Source organism: Sciurus vulgaris (assembly GCF_902686455.1).
Source record: "Sciurus vulgaris genome assembly, chromosome: 5".
NCBI classification, from domain to species: Eukaryota; Metazoa; Chordata; class Mammalia; order Rodentia; family Sciuridae; genus Sciurus; species Sciurus vulgaris.
Window position 1 is genome coordinate 29,362,922 of NC_136465.1, and position 23,396 is coordinate 29,386,317.

At 35.9% G+C, this 23,396-nt stretch overlaps 1 protein-coding gene across 1 annotated transcript; it reads left to right on the forward strand.

The window, feature by feature from the left end:
- Positions 1 to 8,085: 8,085 nt before the first annotated feature.
- LOC306661029 (disintegrin and metalloproteinase domain-containing protein 21-like) lies at positions 8,086 to 19,555 on the forward strand (the record flags this gene model as incomplete). The annotated part of the gene is made up of 2 exons (XM_079139866.1): positions 8,086 to 10,366; positions 19,383 to 19,555. The coding sequence occupies 2 exons, from the start codon at positions 8,086 to 8,088 to the stop codon at positions 19,553 to 19,555; spliced, it is 2,454 nt and encodes an 817-aa protein (XP_078995992.1).
- Positions 19,556 to 23,396: the final 3,841 nt, after the last annotated feature.

Sequence of the window (23,396 nt, forward strand, 5' to 3'; positions counted from 1 at the left end):
CCTCTTCTCTCCTGGGTGAGATCTGGGGTTGATTGGCACCTTGATTGACAGTTGAATTTTACATAATTTCTTTTCTAATGCCCATTCATAAGTTTCTTTTTCCCTCTGAAAATGCACAGAGAGGGGGAAAAATTGCAATGCTAATGATATATTAACCAGTTCAAATTAACTTAAGGTCAGTCTCTTGGGTTATCGTGCATGCCCAAGACAGTGGCTTTCGTTTATGGTCTTGAATTCACCTTGTGGTTCTCTAATTTTCTCCCCTTAATGGCAAGATGGCACAGTTTCCCCTCAGAGTAAGGGGCTTCCAGTGAAGTGTCCTGAGGGCCCTGGCTGGAGCTGAGAGCTCCTTATCTCCTACCTAACAATGCCATGAATAGTCATCCCCTGCTCAGTATAAATGTCATGGAATGCCCAAGAAGTCTTTCATTCCACCTTTGCATGTTTTATCAAACTCCTTAATCAGTCTCCTGCTGATCCCTATCTTGAATCTAGGGCTTTCTCCACTAGTTTTTCCTTTTCATGTCTTCATAGTAAGCATGCACAAATACAACTACAGTTTGTTTTGATGGAGTTCATTTCACTGCTCAAACATCACTTGTAAAACACAAGGATAGTGATGCTTTATACATTTGTACCACATAATATTAAATGTTATAGGTTCTATTGGTTATGTGAGCAATAGAATGCAAAATTTTACAGTAGAAATACTTCATCATGTGTTGGGACTAATGACATGTTAACTAACTCAGGCTGACTCCTTACTCCCTGGTGAGTGAGCAAGATCAAGGCCTCAAAGGCGGTTTCAATATTTAATGATGATGAATCAGACCACCATCAGGGATTGGTTAACAGTTCTGCGAACGTGATCAGCTCGTGCTTGCCATATAGTCCAATGGGACTCTCGCCTGCATGAACCCCCCTGCCTTGCTGACCTTTAAGCTGATTGGTTCCCGCCTAGCCCCCACCCTACATAAAAGCTGTGTGATTTCCTCAATAAACGAGTTCTTGCTGTGACGGGTCTCCCTGACGTGTCTGATTATCCTCCACCTGGAGGGCTGGGAGCAGGCGGTCAGTCGGCCCAACCTATCCTGGTCTGACCTTGTTGGAGAGTGTCCCCTTCCCTTGTCGCTGGTCGAGAAGAGCAAGGGGGCTAAAGACTCGGACAATCATGATTTACATTTCAAACTAGAGTTTGGTGGCCTTGATTTTGTAGTTCAGCTTGAATTAAACTGCCTTAAAAAGTTCTATCACCAAATAATATACTTAATAATAATAATCTTAAATTCCGAAGGTTGTTTCCAACCCTATAATCTTGGTGACAACTGTAAGATCTTAATCATAAAGACAAGTCACCATTAAGCAGCTAAAATCCAAATATTTAAAAACTATTCTATTTTCTACTTTTAAGAAGAGAAAGTCACTATATTTCTCCAAATTAATCTTGTTAAGTAAAACCCAAAACCCTGAATATTGTGTATAGCCCAACTAGAAAAACAGATGAGCTAGGGAGGAACACCCCATCAAGGTGGAAAATTTTAAATCATAATTGCTCTACTCCACCTGAAAAACTCCAAAGAAAAAATATGGTCAGTAAAAGGTTAGGGGTAGCTATGAATTTCACTATGGTCAGGGTGTAGTAAGGAGTCCCAGGTTCCCTCCTCCCACCCTGGCCAGCATCAGAGTGTCCTCACACAGGGTCAAGGGAGTAGCTGCTATTTTCAGGTACACTGGGAGGATAAGAAGACTCCCCCACCTGTGTGTCAGTGGAGACCATGTGGAGAACCTGTGTTCTTATGTCATCCAGCAGTAAGCGAATGTTCCACCTTTTGTGTTCTGGTGGTGCTGGAGGAGGCCCAGTGGAGGGTCAGGACTTTCACTACTTCCCAGCAGTAGACACCCTAAGTCCCAGGGTGTCCACAGGAGGTGTAGGAAGGGGACACTTCTACCTCTCCCAGTGAGGGAGGTTTCCGTGGAGACCCAGTGGGAAGCCAGAGTTCCTCTTCCACATATAATGAGGAGTCACCGTGGCCACATGGTAAACTTGTACTGCTACCCACATCTGCTGTGAAGAGTCAGTACCCAGCCTTCCCCAACCAGAGCAGCATCAAAGTGAAAGAAAAGAGTCACATAAGGCCCCATGACAACACAAAATCCATGAAACACCCACAATGAAAATGAAAATCACAAGTTATACACACAAGAGCCAGTAGGAACTAAAACTAGATGAAAAGGAAACTGAATAGATGTCGACCCTAAGGTATCAGAATGTTAGAAATATGTTACAAAAATTTTAAAACAGCTCCATTAAAATGATTAAACCAGCAATTGCCATCATACTTGAAACACACTAAGAAATAGTCTCAGCAAAGAAACAGACTCAGAAAAAAAAAAAGAAACCAAAAAGAAAAATAAAAAAAGAACAAGATGAAAATTTTAGAGCTGAAAAATACACCACTGAAAGAAAAACCAATAATTCCTTCAGTTATTAGCTCAAAAATAGAAGAGGCAGAGGTAAAAAACAGTGAATAAAAGGCAGCTGGTTCCTGAGATATCCATACAGGGAATCTTTAAGTCCAAGAAAACTAATTGTCACATCAAGTACCTTGTTGTGGCATTGATGATCCTGGTCTTCCAAAAATATGTTATAATTACGGATCTCTGTGCATCTGGACAGTCTTCGTGATAACTGAAGGAGTACCTTTCAAAGACTGAAATTTCTAGAGGGAAAGTCAAGAGCATTTAAAAGGAATCATTCCTTAAGTTATGGACCTATGTGGTCTGAACTTCACTTCCAGTCAGCCATCTGGGGACTCACCAGATGCTCAAATAATGAGCATCTACCCATGTACCTTTTTACTGAGCTTTAGCTTTGATAACAAGGAGCAGTTTGAAATACCAGAAAACACTGCATAGAGGCAGAGTCCCTGCTAAAATCTGGTGCATTCTGACTTTGCAGCATCTTAGTATCTTAGTAAGTTCAACAAGTTCAATATCTTCCCAGTGAGATTTAAAAGTGTTTGGTGATAATAGCAGCTAAAATACATTAACTGCTTACTTTGCAAAAGACAGTTTTTATACTTTTCAATATTCTCTTGATCTGGAACGATTCTAAGCTGGCCAGGCTGATGCTAATGTGGACATTACTTTGGTCACCATTACTTGATTCCCTTTCTTATCACCAGGCTTCCTCAATCCTTGTTCATTTTCCAAGAATGTTGTGCTGTACAGAATATGAGTTACACATGCTTTCTTTCCCTTTTTGATATAAAAATCTTAATCCTGATTCACCTTATTGAAACGCTCTTTCAGTTTCTAGACAGTATTTCTGTATTTCAGTTTGCAAACCTATTCTGCACCCAAATAGAACTGCTTGATTTTACTTTGGCATTATTTATGATTTCTGGCTCACAATCCCCATGACAAATGCTCAAGTATAATAAATGGTTAAGTTTTTACTGTGGTTTACCAGAATCAACTGTTTAATGCTGTTGTTGTTCTATATCAACATCTTATAGGCTGCTAGCTCACCAATTTACCTATGAAATTCTTTCATAAATTATTACGTTATTCCTCTCCCTTTTCTTATAACTTATGATTTTTGCCTTTTCTTATTATGCATACTTATGCACAGAAATGAAATGTCACCATGTTATTCAGTGACCTTATAAAGGAAGATGTAGATGTCTGTTTTCCATGCAAAATGTTGTAGATGGCTTTGAAGATCCATGTAGTTTGATGTATTTCAAATGTTTTATAATATAGTTTGATGTGGAAGAAATACCCTTGGACCAGGGTAAAAGTATGAGCAAAAGTACAGACATAAAATGACTATGTTATATGGAAGGACAATATAAGGGTAAGAAAATCAAATTAGTAATATATAATGAATTGCTGGTGCACTTTGAATGGGTCAAGGGAATCAGATTCATTCATGTCCAAAAGCTTAGCAGAGAATGTGGGAAAAGAGTGGGAAGGAAATGTAGCCATTTGAGGTATTCTATAGCACTGAGACACTTGTTTTTAAATGCCTAAAACAAGTTTTAGCAATTAAATTCTAGCAATTAAATGTGAGACAATCGAAAGAGGAAATTTTTATTTCTCCTTGTCATGTAAAGTCTCAAATAAAAATATTTGTCTATACGATGAGTGCTACAAATGACCCTTGAAGAAGGCTGTAACAAATAGGATCATAGGATCCAAAAATTCATCTCTTGATAAGTCATTCAAGTGTTTGCTTCTACAGGAGAAAGGTGCCAGTTTTTATGCATGAAATAACACACATACCCATGCACACATACACGCTCATACACACACACACACACACACACACACAAAGCTCTGTGATTCTTTTCAAAATTCAGATCTTTAGGAAGATCTCTGTCCTTTATAGTGTCTTATTATACTCATTTTATAATACAGTGCCACTAAATTTTTATATTTTTATGTTGTTACCCACAGATTGAAAAACATGGAATTAAGCTGAAAATTAGAGCAATAAGGGATGTTATAATTGGGATATAGAGTTTAATGAATGGAATAAAAATGTGGAGAAAAATAAACGACATTTATCAAAGATGATGCATGGTCATTTACTTTGAAGTCTCTGAACTATTAATGTACTCTTATACAAAATTAATGAAAATGTTACATTCTTTCAAGAGGTATGGTATCTGGGTCCAAAGTATAAAATAATGTTATAAGTGCAAAGACAGTCTGGCTCAAATAGTTTACGAGTTGGCTAACTCCCTATTACTCGCTTCTAATATATGTAAATTATCTAAGTTCATTTTCAGGAGCATCAGATTGTTAATAGATGATTTTTTCCATCACAACAAAAATCCACTCTCCTTCATAATTACAAATATATTAGCAAGAGAAAACTGGAGAGCAAATCAGAAAATTAGAATTTTATTCACAATCTAGAGGTGTTGTTACCAGGGATTACTTCTGGGGATTTTGCTTTCTTTTGTGGGGGCTTGGAATTGTGTGAAGTAAACCTCCCTTATGTTACTTGATTATTTTACCCAAGCCACCTGGGCATTCTGTGGCTTTAATGATGATGAAATGAGTCCCCTGCCACATATCTGCAAACACAAAGCAAAGACTAATTAAAATATCTGATTTTTAATTAACCATACATTGAATGACGAATTCTTGGCTTGCCAACTCACTATAGCATTAGAATTCCATAGTAATAAAATCTTGTGAAAGTGAAGACAATGCTCACTTTTGATTTAGGCTCCTATGTATTGGTGAAGAAATTTTAAAAATCAGAAAGGTAAAAATTAGGGCGGATGATGAGCAAGAGATTATTAAAAGAATTGGAGTGGCTGAAATAAACATCTATTTATTATTTCATCCTTGAGACTGAAGTATGAGGGTATCTTATCCTCATTTTATGTTTTCCCCCTATAAAAATTTCCCTAAGTAAACTGTGATTTATTTTTCCTGTTGTGTTGGTAGCATGTTGTAGGAGGGACAAAATCAGGTGAAAACATTAATCTAGATTGAGTTGAGGATTTTGGCCAAATGTGGTTGAACTGATGGAAACTGGAGCAAGGCTGTAGGGATGACAGATACCATAATGGGATCTTGAACAGCAGGGAAACATGGAAAGAAAAGATGAATCTTCCATAAATTCAATGGGTAAGTTTTAATTAGGAATAAAATTGTTAAATTTTTAAGATGTAAGCTTAGGAGTGCTCAAAGGTGCTGATTCATATCATTAGAGGCTGATGGCAAAATGTGGCTGAAGAGATGAAAAAAAGGTGAAAAGAAAGGACAATACTAAGTGGTGTGTGGGTTGCCCAGATACTTAGCAAACATGAAGAGGACATGGGTAAAGTTCTTGGCAGAGAAGAAAGTGGTAAATCAGCTGTCTGATTTTTTTGTAGTTTGTATAAGAGTATTTTGGAGATTGGTTTATGAATAAGAATGAAAGGGCTGATAGTTTAGTGGTTTGGAAGTGGATTTAGAGATCAAAGTAAATTAAACTTAACATCTAGCATGTATGGCATATGGCAATTCTGAGAGTGGAAAGCTTCTCCTCTGCTTGGATGAGATAAAATTTTCATAACATTATGTAGTGAGAAGGCTCTCTTCATAAAGAAATGTGAATAGAGAAGAGGTCGTGGCTGTATTTCATGAAAGGAAGATTCCAAAAGTGACATCAAAATGATTCTCAATGGAATAAGTCAAAGAACTTAGAATTCAGATTAGAAAAAAAAAGAGAGAGAGAGAGAGAAAGAAATGGGTCCTGGGTCTAGGAGATGGTAGGTACTGAATCTGGCAACTTTCATTTTCTGTTACCTACTCTGGGATGTGATATTTCATTCATGTGTTTTAAACTGCTTGTAGCAGATCTTATTCTCCTAGAGGAATTTTTTTTTTTTTCTACTAAGCCAGCAATTCTTTTTTTTTTTTTTTTTTAAAGATGGTTGAGGGGACTGGGGATTTAACCCAGAAGTGCTTTACCACTGAGCTACATCACAATCCCTTCTTGTTTTTTATTTTAAATCAGGGTCTCACTAAGTTGCTTAGGGCCTCACTAAGTTGTTGAGGTTGGCCTTGAACTTGCCATCCTCCTGCCTCAGCCTCCTGAGCTTCTGGGACTACAGGCATGCACCACCACACCTGGCCTAAACTAGCAATTCTTAATCTCATTACTTCAATGATCTGATAAAGACTGGATATTTTCACTATCCAAATAACTATTTTATGCAAAATATTGACTGCAGTTTTACAAATTCATAAAATGCACCTCAAACACTGTGCCTAAATGTATGATCCAGACCATTAACTTACTTAGGTCTACATCATTCACTTATGTTTTCCCCAGCAGGCAGTCCAGTGTCTACATACTATGTTTTATTAATATCTTATCCAAGGTACAAAGCAAGAAGTCAAAGTTGCCCATCAACTCTGTGCTAGTAGCAGATTTCTCATTTTCACGTTATTACTAAGCTTTCTAGTATTTGTATTTATATTGATATCTATCTATATACTTATTTAATTTATGAAATAAATATATTTGAGTGTTGATTTGGGGAGTTAGTTGGCCTCTAATCCTAAAAATGCCAGAAGATTGAGCCCTTTGTTCTGAAAAACACTGTTACATTACCACACTTTCTTGCCTCCTCTTGGCGTTCACTGATCTCCTTTTATTCACTTGGTTTTGCCTTCAGCATTCATCCCTTTGCCGTTGTTGCTTTTCCAGCACGTTTGATTTCCTTCCCATTTAATCTGTGCAGAGATTTTGAAAAATGTTTTATTTCCTAAGAGCAGAATCAAATATAAACATCTGTGACTGTCATCAACCCAAGGTAATCCCTCCTCTAATTTTACTTTCTTGTTTTGCTTATTGGACTATAGTTTTCTTTACAGTAGATACTAGTACTTTTAGAGTAGAGGTGATGTTTAGATACTTTGTGGTTTAACAGGTTTCAATGAAGATAGGACAAGTACTGATTTGTGGCATGAACATAATCCTTTACATATTAAGGACCATGAGAAAAATTAATAATATGTGAGCACTTTTATAGATTGTATTTCTCATGATTAATGTGATTAATTGATCCTATGAAATACAAATAAAGGAGGAATGATTTTTTTTCAAGTTCTTATGTGTCAATCAAGATTCTCTCATCAAAAGAAGATATGTTTTCCTTTCAATAAACACACTTCTGATTTAAAAATTTATGGAGGAAAGGTTCACATATAAACATACATGTGTAATGAATCCATGTGACCTTCACCAAGATTCAGTAATCAACCATCAGTGGCCAATTGCTGTTCTTTTGTACATCAGAGGCTGAATCTGCCTAAGACACTCAAGAGCAAATTCAATGCACTATCTGGCACCAAACACTCTTCCATTTTAATCCATACCTATTCTTTCTCCTTCATCCTGGCCTGCTCAGACAAAAACCCCATCTCTGCACTTCTTTTTGTTCTTACTTTTAGTTGCTGTTCTGATGGATTGACTCTGCCAGAAAAAGACCATTAAATATCAGTGCTACGTGCAACCAGCTCAAAGGGTGGAGATTCCTGCTCTCCCTTCTTTGCTCTCAGCCCCTCTTCATAATGACTGTAGGTGAGACCTTGGTGCATGTGAAGAACACTCTCCTCCTGTTCTGGCCATTGGTGTCTCTGTTCCTTTCTTGTTGGCCCCTGATTGGGCACTCTCAATACCACAATCCCCCAGAAGTGGTGATACCCTTGAGAGTAACTGGCCCCGGCAGACACATAAGCACTCCAGACTGGCTCTCCTACAGCCTGCACTTTGGGGGCCAGAGACACATTGTCCATATGAAGACCAAGAAGGTTTTGGTGTCCAGAGATTTCTCTGTGTTCACCTACACTGACCAGGGTGCTCTGGTTGAGGACATGCCTTTTGTCCAAAATGATTGCTACTATCATGGCTATGTGGAAGGGGACCCAGAATCCCTGGTTGCCCTTAGTACCTGTTTTGGAGGCTTTCAAGGAATGCTACAGATAAATGGCATTGCTTATGAGATCAAGCCCAAAACACTTTCTGCTACATTTGAACATTTGGTATATAAGTTTGACAGCCAGGAGACGCAATCCCTACCCAGATGTGGATTAACAGAAGAAGAAATAGCATGGCAATTGAAGTTTCAAAAGAGTGTTGCTACCACTCTAATGCAAAGTTCCCTAGAGGGTATATGGCTCCACCAGTGGTTTCTGGAATTGGCAATTGTGATAGAACATGAACAATTCATTTTTCGGGGAAGTAATATCTCAAAAGTGGAGTTGGAGGTACTCATGGCTATCGATTTAGTAGATGTCTTTTATAACATAATGGGTCTTGATGTGATTCTCACTGGGCTTGAGATTTGGAATGAAGGAAACCCCTATATAGCAAGCAGCACACGTTCAATGATGCGTGAATTTTGCAATTGGAAAAAAAACAGCTTTAATTCTCGCGTAAGTCATGATGCTGCACATATTGTCATAAAACAAGATTATTGTAATACAAAGCCTTTTACATCGTATTATAAAGGAATATGTGACATAAATAGAAATTGTGGATTAGAGTGTATTTTAAGTGACCAACTGCTTCCATTTGCATCGGCTGTGGCACATGAGCTTGGCCACAATTTGTGGATGCGAGATGATGATAGTACTTGCGTGTGTGGGAAAAGCATATGCATCATGAATAAAGACGTTTTTCCTGCAGAGGTATTCAGCAACTGCAGTTATGCTGCCTTTTTTAACATCATTAGCAATAGTACTTGTCTGCACGAAGCACCAAATCCAGAGCACATCATCACATTTAAGCGCTGTGGGAATGGTGTGGTTGAAGAGGAAGAACAGTGTGACTGTGGCTCCATGAAATCATGTACAAATGATTCATGTTGTTTGCAAAACTGCACTCTGACACCTGGGGCTGACTGTGCTTCAGGGCTTTGTTGCAAAGACTGCAAGTTCAGGCTGTCAGGCACAGTGTGTAGAGCACAGGAAAATGAGTGTGATCTGCCAGAGTGGTGCAATGGCACTTCACCTAAGTGTCCAGATGACGTGTATGTGGAGGACGGGATCCCTTGCCTGAACGATAGCTTCTGCTATGAAAAGAGATGCAACAGCCATGATGAGCAGTGTAAGAAAATTTTTGGCAAGGAAGCCAAGAATGCAAATCAGATTTGTTACAAGGAAATTAACATCCGAGGTGACCGTTTTGGTCACTGTGGTATGGAAGACACTAGATATGTACCATGCGATATCTCAGATGTCTTGTGTGGGCGAGTTCAGTGTGAGAATGTGATAGCAATTCCTTTACTGGAAGAGCACACTACTGTGCATTGGACTCAAATCAATGGGGTCACCTGCTGGGGAACAGACTATCATTTTGGCATGACCATAACTGATATCGGTAATGTGAAAGATGGTACAGTGTGTGGTACAGAATACATGTGTCTCCACAAGAAGTGTGCCCCTATGCCTCTTTGGGAAGATGCTTGTTTGCCTAACAGCTGCAGTATGAGAGGGGTCTGCAATAATAAACATCACTGCCATTGTGACTATGACTGGGCCCCACCCAACTGCCTGAAGGAAGGCCATGGAGGCAGCATTGACAGTGGCCCTCCCCCTCAGAGAAGGAGGAAGCCACCATGGTGGATTTACCTGTTAATACTGATATATATTCTTCTTACAGTTTTGTTTTGCATTTGCTGTCTTTGCTGTTTTTTAATCTGGAAAAAAACTAAGGAATCAAATAAAGCAGAAGAGCCAATAATTAAAACTTCACCCATGGAAGAGGAAAATGTTGAAATTTCACCCCAGAAACCAATGCAAAGTGTTCAAATTTTGATTGAGAAAGAAAAAGAAAGTCTTGAAACTCCAAGTAAGAAAGAAAAGAAAAGTTTTCCAACTCCAAGTAAGAAAGAAAAGAAAAGTTTTACAACTCCAAGTAAGAAAGAAAAGCGAAGTTTTCCAACTTCAAGTAAGAAACAAAAGAAAAGTTTCCAAACTTCAACTAAGAAAGAAAAGAAAAGTTTTCAAACTTCGACTGTGAAAAAACAGCCAACTCCAAGTATGAAAGAAAATAAAAAAGAACAGACTTTAAGTGTGAAAGAAAAGCAAAACGTTGATACTATACCTCAGAATTAACAGCAAAAACTTACAATTTCAGAAAATAAAGTCAATCCTAATGAAAGCTTGTATGTATTAATTTTTAGTAATCTAGGAGTGGAAATATGTGGTTTATCAGAGACCACTGACAGAAAATACGAGAGATCCATTATATTTCAAGATCATAAATATTAGTCTATGAATAAAGGTAATTCCCAGCACATTACTATTTTTCAATATTTTAAGACATTTTAGTGCTTTGCCTTTCATTGAATTAATCTCTTTGGGTTTACTTAGCAAAAGCACAGTTCATAAGTATATGTGCATGTGTTTGTATATTTGTGCATATGTGCATATTTTAAATTTGCTGTCTCACAACCCAAACCTTCCTGCCCTTTTTACATTCCTTAGTCATATGGAGACAGGAACAGTACAAATAACGTTTCTTCTTTGACCTCCCTCCTATTAGTTTCTACCTCCTGGTGGAAACTAGAGGGGGACTGGAAACCTTGGGGAATTTTTTCAGAGCTGTTTATGTCAATATCACAAGTTTTCACCTTGGTAGCAGTCATCGTTTTAAGTCTCCACATTATTACCACTGTTAATAGAAAATCTTTAGACACATTAAATACAGCAAAGTTTATTTGAGCAATGAAAAACTCATATATGGGGTCGAGTTCCCCCAGCTCACAGTGTGATGAGGGGTGAGGTGGTATATGCCTTGTATGGATATATTTTGACCACTTGGCAACTTGAGGTTGGTTGGATCTTGGCTTCTGTGATTGACTGCTACTCAGGTATTTGTTACAAGAACATATTCTTGAATTAGGTTGGAGATTGTTTATATATTAACTTAGACTGTTGTTTGCTACATAGGGATTCAAAGTACAGAGATAGTTTTAGTTTAATGTAACACTACATATATTTAGAATGGTTACTCTCTCTATGGGCAATCCAACTTTCTGTGTGTTTAGTTACCTATGGTCAACCAGTTTGAAATCATTAAATGGAAAAATTCAGAAAATATCATGAGTGTTAAATTGCTCTTTGTTCTAAACAGCAGGGGGAGCTCTCTCATGACCCTGCTCTGTCCCTCCTGAGACATGATTTTTTCATGTTTCATGTTGTTCAGAGTATTCATGCTGTATAACCAACCTGCAAGTTAGGAGCTCAGCAGTCATTTGGTTATTAGAATAACTGTCATAATATTTCAGAACTTATTTTCAATGAAACCTATCAAAATAATAAGAATTTAAGAAAACATTTTGAGAAAGAGATGGAAGGAAGAAGGGAAAGACTGTTCACATCACTTTTATTATAGTATATCGTTGTAATTATTCTATCTTGTCATCGGTTATTGTTAATATTTTGCATGGCCTAATTTATTAAACATTAACTAAGGCACATTATTTTGTTCTTTCTTACTTTTTCTACCTCTTTTCTACTTTATCTGGTTTGTTGGAGAACATTTTATAATTCTGTTGTATTTGGTTTATCAGTTAGTTACACTTTGATATTTTTTAATTTTAGCAGTCATACAGTTTTTCAATACATATTGTTTAATGATGTAAGTATACTTTCACATAGTACTGTATTTTCATGTTGGGTAGGTGCCTTTTAGCAGTTTTCAATCTTCCCTCTTCTGTCTCTTCTAATATCACTTTCACTGCCTTACTTTTCCATATTCTTTTATCACCCGACATACTGTTATTGTTTCACACTAACTTCTTCAGAAAAAGAAAAATACAAGAATCTATTTTACTTTCAATTATTCTTTCTTTGATATTCTTCTTTTAAAGTAGGTTTAAGATTTTTCTTTCTTTCTTTTTTTTTTTTTTTTTTTTTTTATTCCTGAGAACCTTATTTAACACTCCTTAGATGGCAAGTCTGTTGTTAGAAAATGTCCTCAGTTGGAAGGCTTTTAATGGCATCTTCTACTTGATTGCTTGAAACTGATCTGTGTAAATTGAGTATGCCCTCCTGATTCAGTTTGGGTGGATCATATGTCTCTAGAAATTTGTCAATGTCTTCGAGATTTTCTATTTGTTGGAGTATAAGTTTTTTCAAAATAGCTTCTAATAATATTTTGTATTCCAATAATGTCTGAAGTGATATTTAGTTTTTCATCCCCAGTTTTAGTAATTTGAGTTTTCTCTCTCCTCTTTGTTACTATGGCTAGTGGTTTATCAATTTTGTTTATTTTTCAAAGAACCAAATTTATTTTTTGTCTGACATTTTTCATTTGTTTCTTTTGTTTCAATTTCATTGTTTTCAGCTCTGATTTTAATTATTTCCTGTCTCCTACTATTGTTGGTATTGATCTGTTCTTCTTTTTCTAGGGCTTTGAGATGCAATGTTAGGTCATTATTTGTTGACTTTTTATTTATTTATTGAATGAGCTCAATGCAATGAATATTTCTCTTAGCAAAAGCCTACCAACCAAGAAAATCCTGGGACCTATGGATTCTCAGTTGAGTTCTACAAGACCTTCAAAGAAAAACTAATACCAATACTCCTAAAAGTATTCCATGAAATAGAAAAGGAGGGCACCCTTCCAAACTTATTCTATGAAGCCAGTACACCCTGATATCAAAACAAAACAAAACAAAACAAAAGACACATCAAGGAAAGAAAACTTCAGAACAATATCCCTGATGAACATTGATGCAAAAATTCTTCACAAAATTCTGACAAATTACATACAAAAACATATTTAAAAAGACAGTGCACCATGATCAAGTGGGGTTCATCCCTGGAATGCAAGATTGGTTCAACATCCAGAAATCAATAAATGTAATTCATCACATCAATAGACTTATAAGAAAGAATCATATGACCATTTCAATATATGCAGAGAAAGCACCCCTTCATGCTCAAAATACTAGAAAACACAGAGATAATAGGAACATACCCCAACATTGTAAAGGTTATCTATGCTAAGCCTGAGGCCAACATCATTCTAAATGGAGAAAAATTGAAAGCATTTCATCTAAAAACTGGAACAAGACAGGGATATCCTCTTTCACCACTTCTGTTCAACATAGTCCTTGAAACTCTAGCCATAACAATTAGACCAAAGAAATGAAAGGGATATGAATAGGAAAAGAAGAACTCAATCTACACCATTTGCCAACAACATGATTCAATATTTAGAAGATCCAAAAAATTCCACCAGAAAATTTCTATAACTCAACACCCATATAAAATCAACACTCATAAATCAAATGCATTTCTATTCTAAGTGATGAATCCTCTGAAAAGAAATTAGGAAAACTACCCATTCACAATAGCCTCAAAAAAAAAAAATACTTGGGAATCAATCTAACAAAAGAGGTGAAAGACTTCTACAAGGAACACTACAAAATACTAAAGAAAAAAATTGAAGAAAACCTTAGAAGATGAAAAGATCTCCCATATTCTTGGATAGTCAGAATCAATATTGTCAAAATGGCCATACTACCAAAAACACTATACAGATTCAATGCAATTCCAATTAAAATCCCAATGACATTCCTCATAGAAATAGAGAAATCAATCATGTAATTCGCTTGGAAAAATAAAAGACCCAGTATAGACAAAGCAGTCCTTAGAAGGAAGAGTGAAGCAGGAGGTATCAGAGCTATAGTAACAAAAAAGGCATGGTATTGACACCAAAATAGGCAGTTAGGCCAATGGTACAGAATAGAAGACACAGAGACAAACCTGCATAAATACAGTTTTCTCATACTAGACAAAGGTGCCAAAAACATACAATGGAGAAAAAAGCCTCTTCGATAAATGGTTCTGGGAAAACTGGAAATCTGTATGCAGCAAGACGAAATTAAATCCCTATCTCTCACCCTGCCCAAAATACAACTCGATATTAGATCATATAGACCCAGGTATTAGACCAGAGACCCTGCAAGAAAGAGTAGGCCCAAATCTTCATCATATAGACTTAGGACCAGACTTCCTTAACAAGACTCCTAAAGCACAAGAAATAAAAGCAGGAATCAATAAATGGGATGGATTCAAACTAAAAAGCTTTTTCTCAGCAAAGGAAACAATAATGTGAAGAGAGAGCCTAGAGAATGGGAGAAAATCTTTACCACACACACTTCAGATAAAGCACTAATCTCCAGAATTATAAAGAACTCAAAAAACTTAAAAATTGATCAACAAATATATGAAAAAATGTTTAACAACTCTAGCAGTTAGAGAAATTCAAATCAAAACTACCCTAAGATTTCATTTCTCTCCAATTAGAATGGCTTTTATCGAGAATAGAAGCAACAATAGGCAAGGATGTGGGGGAAAAGGCACACTCATACATTGCTGGTCACTTTTTCATAGTATTTTGAAAGAAATTTACTTTTCATACCTAAGTTATCATCAGTCTGCCAAATGATTGTTTATAATATTTTCTTGATAACCTTAAGTATGTATAGAATCTACAGTAATTCCTCTTGTATTCGTGATATTGAAAACTTGCATTCACATACCTTTTTAAAGTTGGTTTACTACTTTTCCAGAAATTTGAAAGAATAACCATTTTTCTGTTGAGTTTTTCATTTCCCTATAGTTTGGAATATTCATTAGTTTCTCTTATGTTTATTGTTTACTTATGAATCATTCAGAATTTTTTAATCTATGTATTTTATGATCTCAAAATATCATACTGCTACTTTAAATTTAATTTCATTATTGCTAATATATTTAATCAGTATGATTTTAGTCTTTTAAAAAGGATTTAGACATGTTTAAGAATTTATATATGGCCTCTTTCTGGGCATGAACCCTTTGCATTTTTTAACTCTATTTTTCTAAAAAAAAATCAATTGGTTATCAACTGCCTTACAATTAAAACAAAAATAATTTTTAAAATATATTTTAAATAATATCTATTATTCCATTCCATAGATTTATCATATTTTGGTTATCAATTCATTGCTTAATAAAAATGCAGTTTTTCCAGATTGTGACTATTACATATAATGACTGCTTGATTATCAAGTAGATATCCTTGTGTGGTCCTGTTCTTATTTCTCCTAAGCCATATGGACATATACTGAGAGTTTATAAAAACTATCACACAACAACATTGTCCCTTTCCCCAAGCAATGTGTAACACTTTGTTTCTTCACATCCTCACCAAAAGTCAGTTTTGCCTTTTTTTGTTATAACTTGCATAACTTGATAATTAGTGGTATGTCTTCAAATTTGCATTGCTTAATGATGGGAACCATTCTATGCTCCTATATGTCATTCATATATCTTCTTCACATGTGTGTATAAATCTTTTCCCTATATTTATTATATTTTTATGTTGACAAGTTATAAGAATTTGTTAGTTTTCTGAAAGTCTTTTACAGATACATTGCTTGCAAATATTTCTCTTGTTCTACAAGTTTTTTCTTCATCACGGTTTCTTTGAAAGAACAAAGTTATTCATTTTAATGAGCCCCAATTAAGTATGTTGACTTTTATGAATCACATCTCTGATTATTTCCCCATTGAAGCTCAACACACTCCATTGAAGCCACAAGAAGAGAAAGAAGAGACTTTTAGAAGGCACAAGAATTAAATTTAATGAATAAATTTCAAAATGAAAGAAAATGGATTGAAAGATTAATATTTAAAAAGTAAGTGGTAAAGAACCACTGCTCACAATAAGTAGAAGAAAGTCACTGAAAAATTAAGATAATTCTTCCTACAACAATACCAAAAATCAGACAAATGTATAAATACTCGAGTGGCCTCGAAACTATCAACAAATTTGGAGGCTAAATTTCAGCCTGTAGGTGTACTCAGGGTTTAATAATTAATACTACCTTGGGTATGGCTAGAAAAATTGGATTAATCATCTGTCTCAAATAGATCACACATTTAAAAATATAAATTTAGGAGACTTGGAAAGCAAGGCTATGGTTAAATTCCTTCTTACAAATGTCTATTAAAGAATGCTACATAACTAAATGTGTTAGCTCTTTCTCACTGTGACCAACAATAACGGTTTGGAGGAGAAGTTCATGGTTTTAGTCTATGGTCAGCTGACTCCATTGCTCTAGGCCAAGGTGAGGCAAAACACCGTGGTAGAAGGGAGTGGTAGAGGAGTGTTGTTCTCTTCATGCAGCCAGGAGACAGAGAGAAAGGGGTAGGGGCCAAAAGAAAGATGAAGCCTTCCAGGGCACACTCCCAATGACCCACCTCCTCCAGCCACAATCCACTACCCACAGTTACCATGCATTCGATTTAAACAAGGATGGACTGAGTAGGTTACAGCTTTTATAAACTAATTATTTAATCTCTCAATAGTCCCATACTCTCAGATAATTTGGGGGACACCTCATATCCAAACCAAAACTCTAATATTTTTAAAAGTTATTCTTTTTAATCTAATCTTTTGTCATTTTATAGTCATTTTGTATGTCACTAAATACTTTGTATCTTCTATTTCCATTGTACAGTATGCATCTTATATTTCTTTCTTAAACTTTATTCTTTCTTTATTAAACTTTATTAAACTTTCTTTATTAAACTTTATTCCCATAAATACTTATTGGAAAAAAAAAGACAAAAAATAGTGAAAGAAAATAAAGCTAACAAAATGTATGTGAAGCAACAACTCTTTCAAAATGTGACATTGGAAATGTCTTCAATATGGTAGCCAAATTGTCTTGCTTATCAGGGAAATTTCTGCTATACGGTATAAACATGAACCCAGAAACAAAGTATAAAGTGGTGTGACATGGTATTTTCTTTGAACTAGATGTGTCAAATCTCTGGCTCTTCAAACCATGACCTGTCTAATCAAGAAAGAAGGAAAAATCATCCCTCCTTCTGACCTAGAATAACTTATTTTGTGTTTTGTGGGCGCTAAGGGATGAAGAAAACATCAACAAAGAATAAGACTGAACTCTTACTTGAATACAGTGGATGCTATGGTACAGTTAACTAATTTAATTTAAAAAATGTTCTCAGTTCCTTTATGCAAACTTGGAGAAAGATTTACTCCTGTCTTCAGTGGAAACCAACATTGCAGTTATCATCAACTTATTGAACATGACTGCTTTCTTCTAAAACTTCAAGCAATTTTTAAAATACTAGGAGAAATATGTAAGCATAAGCCAGTTATCAATTACAGCTAAAGAAATTAACAAATACTAAAAAAAAAAACTTAAAATTTGACATGAACTGCAAGTCGGCTTATTTTACAATCGCATTCACTTAAAAACATTCACTTCAATTTATTTCCCCTTCCTGACATTATGAACCAAATGATTGATTGTAAATATCAACTGTACAGGTTCAAATCAGAAAGGTCAGAGGTATCCAAGTTCTTCCCTTTCAGCCTGTCCAGCCACAGGTGCCTTTAACAACAACCAGAAAGCAAACGAGTTTGTGTCTCACTTACCTTTATTCTCTTACCATCTTTATCGGTCAACTGCTCTCCTTTCTCACCTCTCTGCAACAGAAACTCAGTGCTTCAGTTAACAGAGCTTCTTACAAGGGCATTTTCCCTCTCATATTTCCTACTTAGAACACTAAGTTCTTACCCACTTGGTCTGGATGGAGTGAAGGAACAGGAGGCAGGATGTGTGGAAATCCAGCACCATGCTGCACAGTGCTGATCTCTGAGCGGCCATCAGCCTTCCCCTCTCCCTCTCCTTTGCGTCTCTCCTCCCTTTACCCAGAGGCATCCCCGACCTGTCTCAGTGGATGGTCAATGAGGACTCCTTCTGCAAAGTTAAGCACACATCTTGCCCCCGCCCCCTCCCCCTGTGAACTTTTCTGATGCACCTTAACATCTGTACATACATCTTTTAGTCAAAACTTTGATCTCATAAATGCATATTTACTTGTGTCTTTAATTTGTGTATTTGCTTGAAATCTTTAAAGAATTCTTTTATGCTTTGTGGCATGTAAGTTCTGACTAGGAAAGTACCATATGTAAGTTCTTCAAGCCCCTGTTTTTAAAAGGGGTTGGGGTTTAGGCTCCCTCCACTTGTATGAGCCTGCTTTGCACTTGGTACCCTGCACATGATTGTGGGCTGGCAGGGAGCCAAAGGGCGTGCTTGGTATGCCCGGAGAAAAACAGGAAGCTATTACAATTGGCTACATGTATGCTTGAGCTCGTGATTGCTTGACCTTTAACAGGATTGAGTGGATATATCTGATTGAAATTGCTTATGCATGAGACTGCTTATATATTGAGGGTGAGACTGCTTTTTTGCGGGGGGTTGTTGTTGTTGTTGGGATCCGAATAAAGAAGAAGCTGCTTCATGACAATCTGAGGTGTACGTGTCTTTATGTCCCGCTGGACAGCAACACATGATGGTCATGAGAATGGGGACAGCATGAAAGACCACAGACAATATTTGTGCTATCCACTGTATGGAGTATGATTTATAGGTCAGCTGGTGATTTTCTCAAGATGAGAATTACATATATGGAACTTGAGTAATTTGTTCAGGAGATCAGATTCTAGATTACATTCTTATCACAATTTTAGATCTCTTTATAAAGTACACATTCAATTTAATTATTTAGTCAAACCTCTTTATGTAAACCCTTTGGAAATCAAATTGTGCATTTTCTGAACTTCTTTGTTTCATGTATGTTACAAAATGCTTTAAAAATCATCAGAGCCAAAAATGATTGATTCATAGTCTCATGTTAATAAAGCTATTTCCCTTTGTCATACATATATACACAGAAATAACATTTCAGATGTTTTCTCTTTTAGATTAATAATGATAAATTATAACATAAAACCTTCATATATGATAAATGAATTTTGCACTCTTAAGACATGGAGGACAACATTCCTGAATCTTCCAAAAAATCAGCTCAACAGAAAGAAAGATCAGTCATCAGACTTTCTGTAGAGGAAACAGCCGGAATTTGGCTTGAAAATCTCTGCCAAGAATCTCAGACACAAGTGAATGGGACCCTCACTTGTGTCTCCTGGTATGGTCTCTAGAGGTGGTCATTGGAGGGCAAATCCAAGCAGGCTGTGGCCAGACTGTAATGACATATGATCAATCTTATGTGACAATATCAGCAGGGTTTTTATATAAGATTTGGGCTCCCTTGTCTACCTTGGTTGTGTTTTCTGTTTTGTTTTGTGAAAGAGGAGGGTTTTATTGGTTTTGTTTTGTTTTGTTTTGTCCCTTCCCTTCCTTTATTTCATTGTACTTTAAAGATTTTACAAACTGAAATGAAAATAATTTCATTCAAGTCTCCTACATGAGAAAATTAAAAACCCCAAGAAACACCAGAGACCCTCTCTTTCCTCTTTTCAGGTAGGATGAAAATATTCCGAAGGAATTGAGCAGGAAAAATGAAGAAGTAAAACTTAATAAATGCAGTTTAGTGAGAGGGTACTTCAAGAGCAAAGAAGTTAGTCACACTTTTTTCTTCCACTTTATTTTAACCTTATAAAGGTTATGGATAAATTTGGATCAGAAAAGAAACATTCTCTCAAAGGAGATTAAAGAAATGATTTTTAAAATAAAGAGAAAGGAATGAGAACATTTTGGAGTTTTTAAAATGTTTGTATTAGCACATTATAGTCACAGAAAGCTAGTAGGAATCAACATTGCAGATTTTTAGTCTTTTGTTCATGTTTTATCTAAGCACCTTTTATACAAGGGAAATCGTGAAAGGACAATACCCGTGTTAGTGATTGTCAAAGAGTGGCATGTGACTGCTTTCTATAGGGTCTTCTCTATGGGGTGTCAAAATGCACTGCTCTGAGGCACTGTACACACACGTACCAGAACCATTCATGCAGATTACAAGGCATAGTTTCCTTGTTTTACTTCTCCCCTGATTTCTTCTGCTTTCCATTCAGCATTCAAAGGTGTATTATTTAAACCCCAGGTGTTAGAGTGGTTTTTGTTTCTGATCATTGATTTTTACTTTCATTCCATTATGATTTTAAAGAATAGGTATTAACTAATTTTTTTTTGTATTTGCTAAGATTTGCTTTGTGACCTAAAATATGGTCTAGTTTAGAAAATATTCCATGTGCTGTTGAGAAGAAAGTGAATTCAGTCAATGATGGATGAAATATTCTATAGATGTCTGTTAAGTCTAAATTATTAATTTTATTTTTTAGTTCTATAGCTTCTTTATTTAGTTTTTGTTTGGAGGATCTATCCAGTGGTGAGAGAGGTGTATTAAAGTCACCCAATATTATTGTGTTGTGGTCTATTTGATTCTTATAATTGAGAAGGGTTTGTTTGGTGTATGTAGATGCTCTATTGTGTTACAAATATCTATAATTGTTTTGTCTTGTTGATATGTGTAATTCCTTTAAGCAGTATAAAATGTCTTTCTTTGTCCCATCTGATTAACTTTGTCTTGAAATCCACTTTATCTGATATGAGAATAGAAACCCCCCTACCCATTTATTAGTCCCATGTGAATGGAAACTTTTTTTCCTATTCTTTCACTTTCAGTCTGCGAATATCTGCCTGCGAGGTGACTCTCTTACTCACAGCATATTTTTGGGTCTTGTTTTTTAATTAAATCAGCCAACCTATGTCTTTTGATTGCAAAATTTAGATAATTTATATTCAATGCTATTATTGAGAGATGATATTTATTTCCTGCCATTTCAATTCATTTCTAATGTTTAAACTGGACTTGATTCTCCCCTAATTGACTGTTCTTCCAGTGTAATTCCTTTCTATGCTTGTTTTATTTTTTATTTTTTATTTCTTCTTCATGAAATATTTCATAGAGTATGGTTGGTAGTGCAAAATTTCTGGTTATGAATTCTTTAATTTCTGTTTATCATAGAAGGTTTTTATTTCATCTTCCCTTCTGAAGCTTAATTTTGGTGGATATAGTATTCTTTTTTGGCAGCCTTTTTCTTTGAGAGGTTGGTATATATTACTCCAAGCCCTCCTGGCTTTTAGGGTCTGGGTTGAGAAATCAGTTGAAATTTAGATTAGGCTGGGCATGGTTGTACACAACTGAAATCCTAGCAGCTTAGGAGGCTGAAGCAGGAAGATTGCAAGTTCAAAAGTCAACCTCAGCAACTTAGTAAAGCCCTCAGTGACTTAGCAAAACCCTGTCACAAAATAAAGAATAAAAATGGGCTACTGATGTGGCTCAATGATTCAGTGCCACTGGATTCAACTCCTGGTACAAAAAAATATATATATAAAATAAAATAAAATAATAAAGAAATATGGATAGTTTTACCTCTAAATGTGACCAGTTATTTTTCTCTTGGAGCTTTTAAAACCTTATCCTTATTCTGTATATTAGGCATTTTCATTATTATGGGTCTTGGAGTAGATCTCGTGAGATTTTGTGTATTTGGAGTATTATATGCATATTGTATTGAATTCCCATCCTGTTACCACAGGTCCCATGTGGGCGAGGGAAAAGGTTCCTATAGGAGGAATGGGCTGGCTGAAAAATAAAAAGCTATGAAATTTATTTTTCAGGAATAATGACAGAAGAGAGAATGATCTTAGAAGCAGGGGCATGACCGATTGAGCCATCCATGAGGGTCTGGCTCTAACCAAGGAAGGAAGCCACACTTCATTCATTTATAGCAGTACATATCCAAAGGGGACCAGTAGGAAATTCTTCTGTGAAAAACAGGATGGGGGTGGAGTTAAGCAATCCATTCGGCTCTAGCAGATCATTCCCAGATCTGGGGCTTGCATTGGAACTTCAATGATTAACCAAAGCAGGATAACCACAAGACTCAGGCAGTTCTGGAGCCCAGATCCTCCTGTTTAATGGCTCAACCAAGCTTCGTTCCTACACAAGCCATAGGTGACTTCCCCCACCATTTCATTTTTAAGGTTTAGAAAAAATTCTGATATTATTTAATTGAAAAGCTTGTATTTCCCTTTAGCCTGTATTCCAGAGCCTTTATCTACCCCAAATAATTCTTAAGTTTAGCCTCTTAATGTTTTCTCAGATATCTTGAATATTCTATTCATGGTCTCTTAACATTTTTTTCTTTAACATTTTTTTCTTTATGTACACCTTTATTTTCAAGATTATATACTTTGTCTTCAAGGACTGAAAAAATTATCTTCAAAGTGGTCTAATCTGTTGGTGATGCTGTCCATTGAAATTTTAATTTGGTTTATTGATTCTTTTATTTTAAGGATTTCTATTTTGTTCTTTTCCAGAATCTCTATCTCTTTATTGAAGTGATCTTTTACTTCCTGTATTTTCTCTGATTTCACTCCTTACATCTTCTTTTAGCTTATAGAACATTTTAACTATGAACTTTCTAAATTCCTTCCTTGACATTTCTTCCACTCCGATGAGTGCAGCCAGTTATTGAAGCATTATGGGATGTTTGTTCTCTGGCTTTTTCATATGTTTGTATGTCTACCCACTTACTGGTATAGTTCTCATTTCTATTAAGAGAGGGACCACTTTGTGAGCATATTTCTGTTAGTGCCCTAGGTTGGGCTAATATTCAGATATTGATATTTTTAGTCAATGTGCAACCTCTGCTGATCTCAATATCAGCACTACTTTAAGATGTCATTGAACCCTAATTACTATAATCACTTCGTAGACAAGCCTTGTACTACTCAACATTATCAGAAACAAAAACTTTTTGCTATTGTTCTCCTCAGTTCCTCATATCCAGGTATAAACTTGCAATAATATTTTCTTAATTTTGCTCTTCCTTTGATGCCTCCTTTCTATGTTATGAGGAAATCAGAGCTAGCTCCCATCCACCATCTTTTTCTCTCAGAGTAACAGATTTGTGAGATTGCTTGAGCAATAACTCTTTTCTTAAATAAAAATTACCAAGACAACCATTGAGCTTT